Source organism: Pelophylax lessonae (assembly GCF_965119305.1).
Source record: "Pelophylax lessonae genome assembly, chromosome: 12".
Lineage (NCBI taxonomy): Eukaryota > Metazoa > Chordata > Amphibia > Anura > Ranidae > Pelophylax > Pelophylax lessonae.
Genome location: NC_138779.1, coordinates 217,953,266 through 217,972,241, shown reverse-complemented (window position 1 = coordinate 217,972,241; position 18,976 = coordinate 217,953,266). Strand labels below are relative to the sequence as shown.

Below are 18,976 nucleotides of genomic sequence, written 5' to 3'. Positions count from 1 at the left end.
AAAACCCATCTTGGTATCTTAAACTTCAAGAGTTGTCCATACAACATCTAGAACAGCATTGTCTACTATTGAGGTTTGACCCACCTAGGTGGCTTCACCTTCAAATGTTATCCACACAAAATGCAGAATAGCATTGTCTCCTAGGTTTGAGGTTTGACCCACATTGGTGGTTCAACATTCAAAAGTTGTCCACACAACATGCAGAACAGCATTGTTTACAAGGCCTTGAGGTTTGACCCACCAAGGAGGGCCTTCCATTTTGGAGAAAACGACCCTAAACTGAAAACCCACCTTGGTGGCTAATCCTTGAGAAGATGTCCACACAATGTGTGGAACAGCATTGTCTAGTAAGCCTTGAGGTTTGACCCACCAAGGTAAGCCTTCAGTTTTGCAGAAAACGACCCCAAACTGAAAACCCACCTTGGTGGCTAATCTTTCAAAAGTTGTCCACACAACATGCAGAACAGCATTGTCTACTAGGCCTTGAGGTTTGACCCACCAAGGTGGGCCTTCAGTTTTTAGAGAAAACTACCCCAAACTGAAAACCCACCTAGGTGGCTTCACCTTGAAATGTTATCCACACAAAATGCAGAATAGCATTGTCTCCTAGGTTTGAGGTTTGACCCACATTGGTGGCTCAACATTCAAAAGTTGTCCACACAACATGCAGAACAGCATTGTTTACAAGGCCTTGAGGTTTGATCCACCAAGGAGGGCCTTCCATTTTGGACAAAACGACCCTAAACTTAAAACCCACCTTGGTGGCTAATCCTTGAGAAGATGTCCACACAATGTGTGGAACAGCATTGTCTAGTAGGCCTTGAAGTTTGACCCACCAAGGTAAGCCTTCAGTTTTGCAGAAAACGACCCCAAACTGAAAACCCACCCTGGTGGCTAATCTTTCAAAAGCTGTCCAAACAACATGCAGAACAGCATTGTCTACTAGGCCTTGAGGTTTGACCCACCAAGGTGGGCCTTCAGTTTTTGGAGAAAACTACTCCAAACTGAAAACCCACCTTGGTGGCTCAACCTTCAAAAGTTGCCCACACAACGTGCAGAGCAGCATTGTCTCCTAGGCCTTGCAGTTTGACTCACATTGGTGGTGCAACATTCAAAAGTTGTCCACACAACATGCAGAACAGCATTGTTTATAACGCCTTGAAGTTTCACCCACCAAGGTGGGCCTTCAGTTTTGGAGAAAACTACCCCAAACTGAAACCCACCTTGGTGGCTCAACCTTCAAAAGTTGCCCACACAACGTGCACAACAGCATTGTCTCCTAGGCCTTGAGGTTTGACACACATTGGTGGTGCAACATTTAAAAGTAGTCCACACAAAATGCAGAACAGCATTGTTTACAGGCCTTGAGGTTTGACACACCAAGGTGGGCCTTCAGTTTTGGAGAAAACTACCCCAAACTGAAAACCCACCTTGATGGCTCAACCTTCAAAAGTTGGCCTTGAGGTTTGACTCACATTGGTGGCGCAACCTTCAAAGGTTGTCCACACAACATGAAGAACAGCATTGTTTCTACTAGGCCTTGAGGTTTGACCTACAAAGGTGGGCCCTCCAGTTTGGGAGAATAATTAGGAGTAGCAATGCCTAAAGGCATACCTAACTAATATATGCTCTTTTTTGTTGTCTTACAGTTATGGAATGTCCTGGTAATAGTACTTATAATCAGTGTGGAAGCTCTTGCCCTCCGACATGCAAAGACCCTCTAGCCCCATCCAATTGCAGTGACCCATGTATTGAGACCTGCGAGTGCAATCCAGGTTTTGTTATGATTGAGGGAAAATGCCAACCAATGGAAAACTGTGGCTGCTTCTACAAAGGGCGTACTTTGAGTCAAGGGGCCATTTTCTGGGATGACCCTGCCTGTAAGAGGAAGTGCATATGCGATCCGGTGACTCAAGAGGTTAAATGTAGCAATACCAAATGCGGAAATGGAGAACAGTGTTTAGTTAAAGATGGAATTCAGGATTGTTATCCTACCAAATACAGCACATGTACAGGTTCCGGAGATCCCCACTATGTGACTTTTGATACATTTCATTATGATTTTCAGGGAGCATGCGATTATCAGCTCTCTGCTCTTTGTAAACAGAAAGCGGGCTTAGCTGATTTCCAAGTCAATGTCCGCAATGACCATCTAGGAAGTCTCCTTGTCTCTTACACTACCGCCGTCACATTTAGGATTTTTGAAAATGAAATCCAGATCCGCAGAGAATTCCCTGCTGTTGTCTTGGTAAGTTGTATATTGGGTCAAATCTAACTCACTCTTTTTTGAAGGACTCTTCTGACTTATTTAGTCTACAAACTTTCAAAGCAAAGGGCTAGTTTACTGCCCTTCAAATATTAGGGGGCCGGATTGTGGCCAGTGGGAGTAGAAAGTGTCCTGACATCGGTGGGAGTAAACAGTGCCATAGGCTTAGTGGTCAGTGGGAGTAAAAAAAAATTACAATATTGGTGTCAGGGGGAGGAATAGTGCCCTATCTTTGGTGTCAGTAGAAAGAATAGTGCCTGGAATCCGTGGAAGGAATAGTGCCTCAATGGCCAGATAAAGGCAAGCAAAGGGCCACATCTGGCCCCCCCGGGCCACAGTTTGGAGACTCCTGCACTATGGGGTTGATTTACTAAAACTTAAAAATGCTAAATCTGGTGCAGCTGTGCATGGTAGCCAATCAGCTTCTAACTTCAGCTTGTTCAATTAAGCTTTGACAAAAAAAACCTGGGAGCTGATTGGTTTCTATGCAGAGCTGCACCAGATTTTGCACTCTCCAGTTTTAATAAATCAACCCCTATATGTGTTATACTATGATATATACTGCATACTCTACAGCTAGTCTGTTGGCAGGAAGTGGGCTGCCTGACATGGGGACTAAGCGAGCAGCCAAGCCAACCCACAGAGTAACACTGACCTTCTGGGCAATACAGGACCTTGCCCGATGATTCTCCCTGACGTGTGGGTGGCAGGCGGAGACCAACTCCCAATCCACCCTCCTGACTGTATGCTCTCCCCTGAAATCCCAAGGGTTCCTGACACTGGGCACCTTCTCCAGGCCCGACAGTCAGGGGACACCAGTAGTACTCTCTCACACTTTTCAGAGCAGCAATGTTACTGAATAAAGGCACCACAAGGCTGGATATGGTTAATGTTATTTCACGGAAAGCCTCACTTGATACATGGCTTCAATAGATCAACTCAGTTCCAGTAACGAACAGACTCTTTGGCCCAGGCTCTGCCGGCGGATTCGCTCATGTCTTTGCAAATGGATGGGCCTAATGTTCTTCCTGGCTCAGGATGGGAGGGACAGGGGGTTAAACCACCTTCCATGGTCATCTCTTCTCTTTCTTTGGGTTAGGATGAGCAACTCCAGGCAGGGCTGGCCCAAGACATTGTGCTGCTCGGGTCCAAAAATAAAATGCTGCCCCCCTCCAAAAAATAAATAAATACATTAAACCCAACAAAAGGCCCCCCACATCCATTATTTTATATGCATACTACATTTAGAAAATATTATATATACTGTTATCTTCTTCCATAACTCACCACCAGAACGGTCCACCAAACACTCATGTCTGTCCTCAGTCCTCCTGTCACTAATGTGTCTGTCACCGCCCTAGAACATCCAGCCTGCCCTGCGTGAGATGGAGTGCGCTGATGTCTGATGTCATTGTGCACACCACGATCATGTGAGAGATGTTCTCTAGTGGAGAAACTCCGCCTCCTCATACTCAACAGTTTGCACTACAGGCGGCAGTATGAGATAGGGAAATGCCGCCTGTAACGCCCCGCAAACTGATGAGTATGAGGAGGCGAAAAACTCCCAAAAAAAACTTGGGAGTCAATTTGCTGCCCCTCTCCAAGTGCTGCTTGGGTCCAATGGACCCAGTGGGACCAAATGGTAGGGCCGGCCCTGACTCCAGGGCACCCTGCCCTCCCCCGGGGGGGGGGGAGCAGAAACTCAGCATAAAGATGCTGCCTCTTAGTCTGACCCACCTCCCTCACGGGTCCTGCCAAATCTCCCAGCCTTCTCCCAAGAGGAGGCGGCACCTGTAAGGGGATCAAATAAAATCAATGTAAATCAACGCTGCCTCATAAAGGCACATTTGTAATATGTGGCTCCTAACTCTGAATTTCTAACTTGTGCTTTTGAAAGTAAATTGAGCAGTTATTTTTAACTTGTCGGAAAGAAGGTGCACCACACGAATAGCCGAGAGTCCAAATATGTTTATTTCAACAAAGAAAAGCCAACACATTTCGAGGAGAGTTTGACAGGCCCCCTTCATCAGGACTGAATGCCCTGGTTGAAATAAAATGATTCTGACCTCAAATAAGTTAATGGGTTATACGATTAAAAGGTAGATATTGAGTCAACAGGTAGTTTCAACTGCTGTCGCCTGTTTGATAAGGATAGTAATCATTTTATTTCAATCAGCACTTCGATCCCCAATGAAAGGAACCAACTGACTTATATTTTTTTCTAATTTAGTATGGAGAAAAAACATATTTGGATGCTCTTTCTATCTCAGATCCCTAGGGTTTCATCCAAAGCCTCCCTTAGAATATGCTTCGCGTAAGAGAGATGCCCAACCATTGGACTCCACTTGATACGTCCCACTCAGAATCATAAGATCAAATTGTCTTTGGACCAAGCTGCCCACCAACCCCAATCTCATATGTAAATATCTATCTTTTCAACAGGTGAATGGTATAAAATCCAACCTTCCATTGTCATTGAAACCACAACTTGGCAACATCAACATTTTCCAGTCCGGGAGGCAATGTATAGTTCAGACTAGCGTTGGAATTCGGGTCACGTTCGACTGGGAGGCAAGAGTCGGGGTGATGCTGCCATCCACTTACTCTGGATATGTTTGCGGTCTTTGCGGTAACTTCAATGACAAACCAGAGGATGATTTGATCGACCGAAATGGCACATTACAACTTGACATCCCGTTGTTTGGTCATAGCTATCGGGAAGGTGAAAGAGCTGATCAATGCCCGATTGTGAAGGGCAGCAACTGCACAAATCTCCTGGCCCTGGAAGGGCAGCAGAAGAAAAAGCTTCAGGAGTGTGGCATGTTGCTGGACAAAAAAGGTCCTTTTAGAGATTGCTTTTCCGTAGTTGACCCTAACACTTACTTCCAGGACTGTGTTTACGATATGTGTGCCTATGGCAAAAGACAAGACCTCATATGCCGACTGTTGACGGGCTACACTGAATCATGCCAGGCAGCTGGTGCCATTGTGTATAACTGGAGAACGGACATCATCTGTCGTAAGTACCTGGAGGAGAACTGTCATCAACTTAGGGGAGGGGAAGCAACTGGTCAATTGCATGATTGCAGTCAGATGTAAAGTGTATGTCCAGCCAAACGTTTCTTGCTATTTTAGGATAACGTGGGGAAGGATTAACCACTCAAGCCCCGGAAGATTTTACCCCCTTCCTGACCAGGGCCTATTTTGCGATTCGGCACTGCGTGACTTTAACGGACAATTGCGCGGTCGTGCGACGCTGTACCTAAACGAATTTGACATCCTTTTTTTCCCACAAACAGAGCTTTCTTTTGGTGGTATTTGATCACCTGTGCAATTTTTTGATCATGTGCTATAAACAAAAAAAAAGCGTCAATTTTGCAAAAATAACAATATTTTTCACATTTTTTTATATGAAATTCCCCAAAAAAAATGTAAAAATCTAAATTTTTTAACATTTTCAGCCAATTTGTTTTATGCTACATATGTTTGGTAAAAAAAATCGCAAAAAGCGTATTTTGATTGGTTTGCGCAAAAGTTATCGCGTTTACTAACAAAGGGAAAGATTTTTGTCATTTTTGGTGTTTTTTTTTTTAACGAGTAATGGCGGCGATCTGAGATTTTTTTGCGGTACTGCGACATTGCAGCGGACAGATCGGACCCTTGACTGACATTTTTGACACTTTTTGGGTTACCAGTGACATTTCTACAGTAATCAGTGCTATAAATATGCACTGTTACTGTAAAATTGCACTGGCAGTGGAGGGGTTAAATTTTTTTGAGAGGGAGGGGCTATGTGTGTCCCTAGGGGCGTGATTCTAACTATGATTGGCTGTGGCTTGAGATGTATGAACAGTGATCAACGGTTCTACATAGTAGAACCGTATGATCATCATTCATACACCGGGGAGAATGACAGGCGGCTTGTTTACACTAGCCGCCTGACTTTCTCCCTCTCTGCCGACGATCGCTAGTGACCGGCGGACAATCGGGTCCGCCGGTCACACGTGCGGGGGGGGGGGGGTCCGTGACCGCGCGGGAGCGGGAGCGCGCCTCCCGCGGCGCGCGCTCGCTCCTGAGACCCTCACAGGCTAGCGACGTAGACCCACGTCGCTCTGCCTGGCCGGGGCTGACTGCCGCAGTAAATATACTGTGAGCAGTCGGCAAGTGTTTAACAACCGATGAATTATCAGTTGTCAATGGGCTTCCCAGCGGACAGCTGAATAAAAAAAAAAAAAAAAGAATAATTTGCTGGTAAAAAAATAGTAAAATAAAAACCTTTCCGACCCTCATCAAAGCATGCAGCCTTCCAGGTCAGGAAAGGGGGGGGGGATAAACGAGTGCCCCCTCCCCTCCTGAACCCCCACATACCCTCAACATGGGGGGGGGTGCTTTGGGGCGTGTGGGGGTTCTCTGCAAAAGCCTCATCCCCACATCCCTGGGCTGTGGGGGTCTGCGGGTAGGGGGCTTATTGAAGTCTGGAAACCCCCTTTAACAAGGGGGCCCCCAGATCTTGGCCCCCTATGTGAATAGGCATAGGGTCCATAGTACCCCTACTCATTGACCAAAAAAGTGCCAAAATAGATCAAAACAATACACAGGTTTTTGACAAATCCTTTTTTAAAAAATTAAAAATAGTGTCCCCCCCAATGTAGACCCATCGTCAGTCAGGACGCCCACCGCACCACGACCCAGGTGACGTCGCCAGGTGGCCCGGCCCCCACCTATATTAGAACTGTGAAATGGCAAGCCAGCCATGTGGCAGTTTGCCTTCACGACGGGCTGAACAATTTTTTTTTCTTTTTTTGGGTTCGGTGGTGCGGCGGGCGTGGTGATTGACAATCAATCTACATCAGGGGACACTGTTTTTTTTTTTTTTAAATAAATGATTTGTCAAAAACCTGTGTACTGTTTTTATTTATTTTGACACTTTTTTTGATGAATGAGTAGGGGTACTATGTACCTCATACTTATTCACATGGGGACCCCGTTGTTAAAGGGGCTTCTAGATTCAAATAAGCCCGTTGCCTGCAGACTCCCACAACCACAGCCCAGGGTCCCCATCAACATGGGGTGGGGGGGGGGGGTGTATTCGTGCTGGCAAGGGAATTTCAGCAGGGGGCGGATTTGTATTGAGAGGAGGGGAAAATTATGAGTAGAGGGTAAGCATGCAGATTAGCATTTTTTTTTTTGGGGGGGGGGAGAATTGTTGCTGACTCATAGTCCTCATACATCTTGGTGGGGGGGGGGGGATGCAATTTGGAATATTCATCCTGGGCTCTAGATGACCTAGTGCAGCGATAGGAGCCACAGCCAGCCACTGCAGAGGTCCCAGGTTTCGATCTGGATCCTGACAGGCCAGATGCACCACGGCGTGCATTGATGTTGTAGTAATTTCTAAATCGATAAAAGATCAAGACCTTCTCCTTAAACAGGTGATATGAAAAACGAATATTCCTTCTATAGGTGCATCTGGGATTTTTTTCTTTCATCTGATTTTAAATAACGCTGTCCTGTTAAAATATATTTAGCTGTAAACCTCATATTTTTTTCTCTCTAATTTTTGCAGCAATCTCCTGTCCACCCAACAGCCTGTACAACATATCTACCAGCCCTTGCCCATCCACCTGTCTGTCCATTGCCATGGCCTCGAAATGTGAGGCTAAATCCCGTGAAGGTTGTGAGTGTAACCCAGGCTATGTTCTCAGCGGTTCTGAATGCGTTCCTTTGTCCCAATGTGGTTGTTTGTACAACGGCCAATACTACAAGCCAAATGAAGTCTTCTATCCCGATAACAACTGCGAAAAGAAATGCACCTGCAATGGGGGAGGCTCAGTGTATTGCGAGTCCACGTCTTGTGGCCCCTATGAAGTGTGTAGCGTGGTGAAAGGCATCCAAAGCTGTAATCCCAATGGAAGCGCCGTGTGCTCAACCATTGGGAAGACAAGCTATAATACTTTCGATAACTTTGGGTACGACTTTAGTGGAAACTGCTCCTACATCTTATCAGAGACCTGTCTCAGCGAAGGATCAAAGTTGACGCCATACCTTATCCAGATAAGAAACATAGAAAGCTCCGTCTCGCTAACCAAGAAAATAATTTTGGAGGTCTACAATTACACCATAACCATTTATCAAGGACCCGAGAACCAAATTCTGGTGAGTTTCTTTAATTCATTTTGAATTATTTTTTCTTTTTTTTTTTTTTTTTAATTTAACCACTTAAGCCCTGGAGGATTTGGCTGCTCAAAGACCAGTCCCTATTTTGCGATTCGGCACTGCGTTACTTAAACAAACAATTGCACGGTCGTGCGATGCTGTACCCAAACGAAACCAACGTCCTTTTTTCCCCAAAAACAGAGCTTTCTTTTGCTGGTATTTGATCACCTGTGCGATTTTTTTTTTTTTTTTTGCGCAATAACAAAAAAATAGCAACAATTTTGAAAAAATAACAATATTTTTCAAAATTTTTTATATGAAATTCTCAAAAATAAATGTAAAAATCAAAATTTTTTAACATTTTAGGCCAATTTGTTTTCTGCTACATATGTTTGGTAAAAAAAAATTGCAATAAGCTTATTTTGATTGGTTTGCGCAAAAGTTTTTTTTTTTCTAACTACGGGAAAGATTTATGTCATTTTTATTGTTATTTTTAAAACTAGTAATGGCGGCTATCTGCGATTTTTTTTTTTTGCGGGACTGCGACATTGTGGCGGACAGATCAGACCACTGACTGACATTTTTGACACTTTTGGGGGTACCAGTAGCACAGTAATCAGTGCTATAAATATGCACTGTTACTGTAAAAATGACACTGGCAGGGAAGGGGTTAACTTTATTGGTGATCAGTGGGTTAAATGTATCCCTAGGGGCGTGCTTCTAACTGTGGGGGGGCATGGTTTGTGATGTAACCACAGAGACATACGATCCTACATAGCAGGATCGTATGATCTCTTCAGTTACACCAGGGAGAATGACGGCTTTCTTTACATCAGCCGTCTGCCTTTCTCCCTCTCCTGCGGGAGATCGCGAGTGGCCAGCGGACATTGGAGCCGCTGGTCACACGCGCAGGGATGCCTGTGGACGAGCAGAGGCAGGAGCGTGCCTCCGGTGGCGCGTGCTAGCCCCCTACAGGCTCCTGGGTGAGCGACGTAGTACTACGTCGCTTTTCCCAGGAGCAGCTGACTGCCGCAGTGAATGTACTTGCGGCAGTCGGCAAGTGGTTAAGATGGCTGCAGCTATAAATGCTAGGGTAGTGGTTTTTTCAAAGTGACTTCTGAGCAAACTTCCAGTTTTTTCATTTACCTTGGGGCCTTTTACCTTTTTGACACCATTTTCTCCAATGGATTGTAAGTGACACAGATTCTTTGACCATTTCCTGAGCAGCTAGGTTTTTAAGCGCCATAATGCAGAGACTGTAACCTGGTTCTTACATAACCTGAGAAGTACCCATGCATTGCTAACCAAAGAGTCAATCTCTTCATACAGGTGAATGATATCCTTCGGACTCTGCCATTTGAATTAGGAGCTGGACAGCTACGAGCTGAATACCAGGGTGGTGGTTCCGTCCTTAAGACTGACTTTGGTTTAACCCTAAACTCCGACAATGCCATTCATGTCACCGTGCCTGCAACTTATCACAACCAGATCTGCGGTCTGTGTGGAAACTACAATGATAACGACAAAGACGAGTTCAGTCCACACAATGATGATGTTGTTTCGTTTGCTGAATCCTGGATAGATTCTCCTGAAACCTGTGTTACCGCTGAGGTCTGTGATGCTGGGAACAAGACTTGCTCTGACTGCCCCAAAAAAGTGCAGAAACAGTTGGCAGGGGCGAGCCTCTGTGGCATTCTCGTCCAAGCAGATGGGCCCTTTGCACCCTGCCACCAGGTCTATGATCCCACTGCCTACCTGAAAAGCTGTGTGAATATTCTTTGCGCAAAAACTGGAGAGCTCTGTCCAATCCTTCAAGGCTACGTCAAAGTTTGCCAAGATGCTGGAGTAATTATGAAACCATGGCGATCACCTAGTTTTTGCCGTAAGTTACATGTAATGGGGGATTGTACTAGGGACCCTGAGGTAAGGGGGGGATTTTTTCGGCAGCGAATATTTGTACTAAAAATGTTAGAGATCCCTGGTATATCGGGGGGTGATGGTGCTTGACTTACTTTTTAGAGGTTTCCTTTACTTCCTATTGTGTCTCTAGGACAGGAATTATGATAAAATATCCTTAAGTTGACACAAGCAGTAAAAAAAGTGGAGAGCATTCTAACTTGAAAAACACCTTATAATAAAGCACACATTTGCACATTTTTGTGCTGAATAACGTGTCAAAATTGAACAATAAGCTTAAATTTTGCATACCTTTGAATATTGATACCTATAATAGGGTTTATTTGTGGTCATAAATACAAAATAAAGCAATAACCTTGTTCTAACCTTTATGTTTCAGCATACACTTGCTCTGAGGAGAACAGCCATTATGAGTTTTGTGCTGACGTCTGCTCTACCAGTTGCTCCTCCCTCTATGACATCGTCAGCTGTCCAACCACCTGCTCTGAGGGCTGCCAGTGTAATACCGGATACCTTTTCCAAAATGGCCGTTGCGTGACCCCTGCTGTCTGTGACAGATGCATCTTGAATGCCACATTCTATCAGGTGTGAATTCTCAATTATACATGCTGTGAACAAACTGAAACCCAGTTATGATACCTTTAAAAGCACTGTTCTGGTCAAGTATGAAAATGTCCTATTTATGTGGACACAGGGAATGCAGTGTATAGCAAAGTTCCTCTAATTTTCATATCAGCTTTGATTCAGGACCCCAGGCAAGACCACTTTGCAAATTACTTTGGCTATAAGTAGGCCAAACCCTTGAAACTCCCTTTTCCAAATCCTACAAACCTGCAGACCAAGAAGTCACACATTCTCAACTCCTTCCAATGCAAAACCCCAGAACAACCATTTTAATTAAGGACATTTTTTTTGTCATTATGCCACTATCTGTCATGGTCAGCGGTCAGGCTTGGAGACCAGTAGCTATAGCAATAGAAAGGCTCCCAATGACCAGATGGAGAAGTACACAAGAAGGTCACCCTAGTGGATGGGGCAGGGTTTAAGCACTAAGCGGTATTCTTATATACCAGAGCTCCTGATGGCGGAGATGGCCTTTGCTGCCTGTTAGTATCAGGTTGCAGTCCTTAGAATCCACCACCAGGGGGTGAGCAAGCCAGAGTCCAGTAGCAGATATAGCAGGTAGGGATCAAGTAGAAGTTAAGTCAGCAAACAAACCAAAGGTTGGTAATAGGTGGTTGCAGGTTGAGATCAAGGGAAAGCATAGTCGAGGAACAAGCCAAAGGTTGGTATCGAGTAGTAGTGGAGACAAAGACAATTTTAGGTATACAAAAGAGCAAGATATCAGCTGGAGAGAGCACAATAATCTGGCAAACAGGAAGGGCAAAGGCATGGCTTAAATAGGAAATGCCAGGAGTTCAAAGTTCACCAGAAACAAGCCACAAGGCAAGCTTTTCCAATTAGACAGGATGCTGTCCATCAGCTTAAGTGGCTTAGCAAGGAGAGCTACTGCTGGATGCAACAGAGGTTGTGGGTTCAGATCCCGATCCTGACACCATCAGTCTATTGTCAGAGGTTTACTGGGTCCAACCTCCCCCCAATTCTTTAGAGTGATCAGACAGGAGCTGGGAACTCCACATAACCTCTGACGGCTTCTGAACTGTATTGGTAATGTAGAGGTTCTCTGATTGCTCATGCCATACTCATGGGTTACCCAGTCCACATGTGGGTTAACTGAGACAAAAATGATGTGCCTCGTCCAAAGTGAGAGTCCAAATATCTTGTTAATTGCAACAAAATAATCCCTTTCTGATTCATAGTATAGTCAACACATTTCAGGGGTCACCCTCTTCATCAGGGTTTGACATACTGGTAGAGGTTGGACACAGAATAAGTATTGGGGAATATAATTATCTCTCTGTTCCAAAATCGAATCGGTACTTATTTCAAACTAGACATATCACACAGTATTTCCTCTCTGAGTTTCGTCGCTCTGATTTTCGCATTCTCATCCTGAAGAAATTTGGAGGAAACGTCCTTGCATCTCTAAGAGTAATGACATTATCTTCACATATAGCAATGACACTCCTACCTTGAAGTCAATTATTTCATAACTTCCTAACCTAACAAAAAAAGGCTATCTTCTTCTTGACCATGGGTCCCTCAGATGACTTGATATAATTATCCAAAATGATGAGATACCCTTTGCACAGTTTTCTTTCTTGCACAACATTCATTGCATTATAAAAATCTTGCTGCAACTGCATTTCATTCCAAAGAGTTTTACAAGCATCTTGTTCTGTCACAGGTGAATCAGACCGTCATTTCTGAAGATTGCAGCCAGGCTTGTACTTGTAATTCTCGTCGTGTGATGGAGTGCATACAGTACGGCTGTGGCTCTGATGAGATCTGTAAAATATTGAATGGACAAGTCCAATGTGTCAACAAAGGTAAGGCGTCCTCCTTCGATGTCATAATTACATAGTTGAATAAGGTTAAAAACTACAGAACATCGGGCAAAATTAAAGTTTTAAGCAAAACGTTATTTCTAAATAACTTTATAAAAAGAATACCTAGGTTTTTCAACATTCTGTGTATGCCGAGGAGTCAAAAATACAAATATATTCTATTTTAACCTCATACTCTGCAGCATTTATTCTTTGAACCAAATAAAGCAAGAAATTGGAATATGACACTGTAACGGATCAACCAGCACCCCAACCAGGCACCTCTGTTGACAGATGCTCCTAGTGCTTCCTGAGGGCTCCAAGCACTCCACCAGACACCGTAACCACTTCAGACCCCACGAACCGCCGCAGCTTGGTTAGGGTCTCGCCGTCTCCTACCAACCCTGGACCTATGACAAGGCTCCAGGTTCCTGTGGGTGAACCTCTCTTTCCCCAGAGAGTGCAGCAGAACAAGCTCTTACACAACTCTTACAAGAGCTCAGTGATTATCTAAGGGAGTATGGAAGACCATAGCAATCCCTTGCAGCATATTCCCCCAATAAGAGACAGGACTCTAGATTGAGGATGAAGTAACTCTAGAACAACTTTATTGAACAAGAAACAGACTTATATACAGTTTTTACCCACAAGGTTACCGCCTAGGTGGACCTTGTTGAAGACCGGACGTGACATTCACAATCCAATAGGAACAGAGTTTTTCACTCTCATACTGTGTACACAAAAATATACAATGTGGGACAATCCCTTCTCCCCCTTAGCATCCAATCCACATACCTATATACATCCCATAATACGTTTCTCTTAAGGCAGTCAGACAGAACAATGGGAGGTCATTAACACTTAACAATGAGACAGGGCAATCCACATTCCCTCCCAATACACAAACAAAAGGAAAACCTGTCTGACATTGAAAGATATGTAATATATACAGCATTTAGGAAGTACAGATTTCATGGCAAATGGGAATAAATCTTTATATTCCTATATGGAGATATATGGAGATATTGCTGGCAAATATGACCGCCCCATCTGAAGCAATTCAAACCATTAATTATCTGTTTTTAACTTCCAGTGACAGTGAATACTGTCACAGACACCAATCATTGCAAATTTATAAACAATATGAAACATAAAAAACCATCATTACGCAAACCGCTGTCCACCTACAGCCCCATCCCCCCTCCAAAAAGAAGAAAGCAAGACCCAACACCCCCCAAACCCATAGCACCTCCCCCCCCCCAAAGAAAGCAACCCCAGAATCTAAACCCATCTGTTCCAGCAAGGACCCTCCCCCCTGCCCTTCCTGTCCAGTACCTGCTTGACGCTAGAATCACCCGCTAGAGCTACAGTTCAAGTAGGAGAAAATAGAAGCCTCAGTGGACTAAATACCTAAAGGTCCAAGTGTAAAGGCAGATAAGAACCAACACTGTGCAGAGTAACTACCAAATAAAGGGTACCAATTGTGGCTGTATATACTGCCCCCTGAGCAATGTCCACTAATGCTGACCATTAATGTAAGCATAGTCCACTTGTTGTTGATAAGGGCAAACCGCAGCCACTTGCATGCCAGTAGGATGTATGCATATCAGATAAGGTTGATGTGGATCACGCTTTCCATAGATGGAAGATGGACTCCTGTATAGATAACATCATGGCAGTACAAGATCCCATATATAGGAGAAGGAGAGCTCAGCGCTATGTGCCGGGTCCAGCCTGTGTCATGTGGTCAAATGAGGAGCGCTCACATGCATTCAAGTCCTCTGAAACAGCTTCCCCAAAGTGCATAGTAGCTGAAAAATTTGAAAATGGGGGTGTGCACAAATGATATGACCCTTGAGCCACTATGATATCAGCGGAGCCCCAAGCATGCGGGTAGGATGTATACAACAAAGCAGAAGAATGGCCATGTCATACAGTATATGCAGAGATCTCACCACCGACAGCCAAGGTTGCCTGTTTCCAGTTATTTAGATCAGCCATACATGTAGCTGTAGACATCTTCAGTCAGCAAAGGCACCTGTGGTATGAATGGCGACGTCTGGATATAAACTAAGCCGGTCTTGGCTGGCATGTGCCCCAGCCTAATATAGAGCTGCTATTTTCTGTGGGTTTCAAGGCTATACCGCTAAAGAGCAACAGAGCTCCGCTTACACAGACTGCAGAGTGAGTCACCAAGGAGGGACACACCCACCTTTTTTTTTTTCCGAACAGAGATGGGTTTAGTCACTTTACACCGATTGCCGAAAGCATGCAGGCAGTATTTGGTTTTCTTATTTGAATCTAAACTAAACAGTCTACTTTTTTATCTTGAATTCCTCCTAAAAAATAGAAATTCACTTTATTTGCCTTGGCACTCTTGTGTCTTGAGCCTAATAGGTGGGCATCTGCAGCGTGAGAGCATTCAATGCACTGGTGCTTCTGAATTCTAGTCTCACTAGATTTAAAGTGAGACTTGGTGATGTCACGCTCTTGTCACCTACCTTTGTTGGAGGCCAAGCTGATGAGAGGGCTTCCCCTGTGGCACTGGTCTGAATGTGGTGACAGAGGTACAAGGTTCAAAGAAGCATGGGTGCTGGTAATAGGGTAGCAGGTGACTGCCAGGGACAGAGTCGTAGTCATGGTGAGCCAGGGTCATACAGGGTAAGACCGAAGGAAGCATAGTCAGATAGCAGGCAGAGGTCAGCACCAGGGAAGCAGGCAGAGTGTAGTCAGAGGTGAGCCAAGATCGGTATCCAGAATCCACAGAGCAAGATCAGGAGCAAGCCGAGTTAGCAAAGGATGGTCAGTCAGAAAAAGCATGGGCACAGAAACACAGGCCACAGGGAAGCTGAAGAACATCCAACGATTAGTACACATCTGGGCCCCCTCTAAATAGGTAGCTTGGCGCCATTCATGGGATTGGACATGCACCAAAATGCGCTGGTGCACACAGATGCGCCGACATGTCCTGCGCATGTTGGTTAATGGCACGTGCTTGTCTGTATGCTGGAACATGCGCACAAGCAGTAGGTGCATGAGAATGAAGAATGTCAGGACAAGATCATCTAGAGCCCAGGGCGAACATGGCAAACTGCCCCCCCCCCCCAAGATGTATGAGCATTATGTCAGCAAAAATCCCTCCACAAAAACACTGAGCACTAATCTGCATTTTTATCCCCTATTCATAAACTCCCCCTCCTCCAAGTACAAATCTGCCCCCCTAATGAAATCCCTCCTCTCAGCGCAAATCTTTGCCCCCTATCCCCCAGATCCCCCCAGCTCAAATGCCCACCCCCCCAAAAAAATAATTTACCCCTCCTAGCACAAATCCTATTCCCCTAAAATGTCCCCTTCTGGCCAACATCTTCTCTCCCCTACTTCAAATTTTCCCCTCCCAGCACAAATTCCTCTCAACCCCCCCCCCCCCCCCCCAGCACACATCTTCCTCCCCCATCTTTCCTCCCAACACAAATCCCCCTAATTAACACTTAGCACTCCCCCTCACCCCCAATTTCTCCTCCTGGGACAATACTTACCCCCTGCTGCCCCCCCCCCAATTTCTCATTTGAACGCAATTCTCCTTCCCCCAGTCTCCTTGTGGTGCTCCCCCCCCCCCATGATACCACAGTGCCCAGGCCCTGAGAATGAGCATTAATTGCACGAGAAAAAGCATCAGCTGTATTCGTTTCCTGACATGCCCACTGTTATCCTTGCTGGAGAGGAAGCTGTACCTGAGGACTTGCAAAGGATCTTCTTCTTCATACATCCTATGGATATGTGCTTACTCCACCTTTCCTGCTGCTTCTTGAATATTCCCTCAACCAGTCATTGGGGGGGAAACTCTGACATGTGGAAGCAAAGTCCTGCTCCTCTACCAAGATGGTGGCTCCTTACAGAGACACTGTACCGAAACAGGGCTGGAAAGTCAGTAAAGGTGAAAATCATCAGCTGCAGGGAGAGCACAGGTAAGTATTCCTTTGCCTCCTGCTTACCTTTTTTAACCACAGGTTCCAGAGTACAGGTCCTCTTTTTTTTTTCTTAGGAAAATGAAAGTTATAAATTATTTTATTAAGTTCATTCATTTTTTTATTTGATTTTTTATCATTTAGAATTTCTTGATTTTTTTTTTTTTTTTCTTTTAGATCCTTGCAAGTCAGTCTCGTGCAGGGAAAAGGAGCATTGTGAAAGTACCAATGATGTACCAGTTTGTGTCCCTGATTATTCAAGTTCTTGCACTGGTTGGGGAGATCCTCACTACCTAACATTCGATGGCTACAACTTTGATTTCCATGGCACCTGTACTTATGTTCTTGCCGAATACCGCAGCATGGATAAAACCTTAGAGTACTTCCGTGTTGAGGAGAAGAATGATAATCGGGGGAGTATGGTATCCTCTGCCGTCAGGCTGGTCAACATTTTTGTCTATGGCTTCAACATCTCCATCCTAAAAGATGAAATTGGACAAGTCCGGGTGAGTGGTGTTCAATATATGATACATTTGTGGACATGCACGTTATATACAGTATAGCAATATATGTATAATTTTTGGTCCATTTTTTTTTTAAACTTTACTTTAACCACTTAAGCCCCGGAAGATTTTACCCCCCTCCTGACCAGGGCCTATTTTGCGATTTGGCACTGCTTTCTTTTGGTGGTATTTGATCACCTGTTGCGATTTTTTGATCATGCGCTATAAACAAAAAAAGAGCGTCAATTTTGCAAAAACAACAATATTTTTCAAATTTTTTTATATGAAATTCCCCCCCCAAATAAATGTAAAAATCTAAATGTTTTAACATTTTCGGCCAATTTGTTTTATGCTACTTATGTTTGGTAAAAAAAATTGCAAAAAGCGTATTTTGATTGGTTTACGCAAAAGTTATCGCGTTTACTAACAAAGGGAAAGATTTTTGTAATTTTTGTTGTTTTTTTTAACGCGTAATGGCGTCGATCTGTGATTTTTTTTGCGGTACTGCGACATTGCGGCGGACAGATCGGACCCTTGACTGACATTTTTGACACTTTTGGGGTTACCAGTGACATTTCTATAGTAATCAGCGCTATACATATGCATTGTTACTGTAAAATTACACTGGCAGTGAAGGGGTTAACTTTTTTTTAGAGGGAGGGGTTATGTGTGTCCCTAGGGGCGTGATTCTAACTGTGATTGGCTGTGGCTTGAGGTGTAGGAACAGTGATCAACGGTCCTACATAGTAGAACCGTATGATCACTATTCCTACACAGGGGAGAATGATGGGCGGCTTGTTTACATCAGCCGCCTGCCTTTCTCCCTCTGCACCGACGATCGCGAGTGACCGGCGGACATCGGGTCTGCCGGTCACACGCGCGGGGGGGGTCCGTGACCGCCTCCGGGGGCGCGCGCTCGCTCGCTCCCTAGACCCTCACAGGCTAGCGACATAGATCTACGTCGCTCTGCCTGTGAGAGGCTGACTGCCGACTTAAATAGTCGTGCGGCAGTCGGCAAGTGGTTAAGGGGGCAAATCCTTTCGGTCTTAAAGTGGTTTATCACTTCCACCTTTTTTAAAAGTACAGATCGTAACAGTTATATAGGGCAGGAGAGTCGTCATCATCCCATGTGGTTGAGATCAGTCCCTACTGAGTACAACGTCGCTCTGCCTGTGAGGGGCTGACTGCCGACGTACATAGTCGTGCGGCAGTCGGCAAGTGGTTAAAGCTCAATTCCAACCAAAGCTTTTTTTTTTTTTATAGAGTGGGAGGGGTCCAATTCTCTGCTCAGGGGTGGGTACTAAAAACAACCTAAATTCCCAGGTGCTATGGCAGAGTCCCATCACTGAAGTCACCATAAAGCTAGAGGAAGACTAAGCTCATCAAAATAAAAATAGAATTGAAGAATATCACTTTGATGTAGGCCGACCCTTTATTTCTGTTGTGCCAAAGTGCATTCATGGATTTTTTAGAACTTTTAGGTTTAGATTGTAGAAGGTATAGCATGGGCTTAAATTACAGTCCGTCAGGTTGCACTTGTTGAATACACCAATTGGAATCCCATATGATTTGGGATCCATCTCACCCCCCAAAAATCATGCCCACATTTGTAGTCACACCCACAACATCTCCCTCTCCCATTTTTAACACCCTTAAAAAAATGGTCAGAGACTTTTGGAAAAAGAGGCATACATTCAAAGTAGACAAATGGAATTCAAATAA

At 44.6% G+C, this 18,976-nt stretch overlaps 1 protein-coding gene across 1 annotated transcript in view; it reads left to right on the top strand.

Moving 5' to 3' along the window:
- The window catches only part of LOC309569037 (IgGFc-binding protein-like), a gene marked incomplete at both ends in the record, with an annotated part of 58,640 nt that overhangs the window by 15,745 nt on the left and 23,919 nt on the right, over nucleotides 1-18,976 (top strand). The window contains 7 exon segments of the mRNA XM_082274798.1: nucleotides 1,650-2,248; nucleotides 4,709-5,285; nucleotides 7,833-8,422; nucleotides 9,752-10,304; nucleotides 10,719-10,924; nucleotides 12,648-12,789; nucleotides 16,929-17,257. Coding sequence (XP_082130924.1) covers nucleotides 1,650-2,248; nucleotides 4,709-5,285; nucleotides 7,833-8,422; nucleotides 9,752-10,304; nucleotides 10,719-10,924; nucleotides 12,648-12,789; nucleotides 16,929-17,257 — 2,996 coding nt within the window.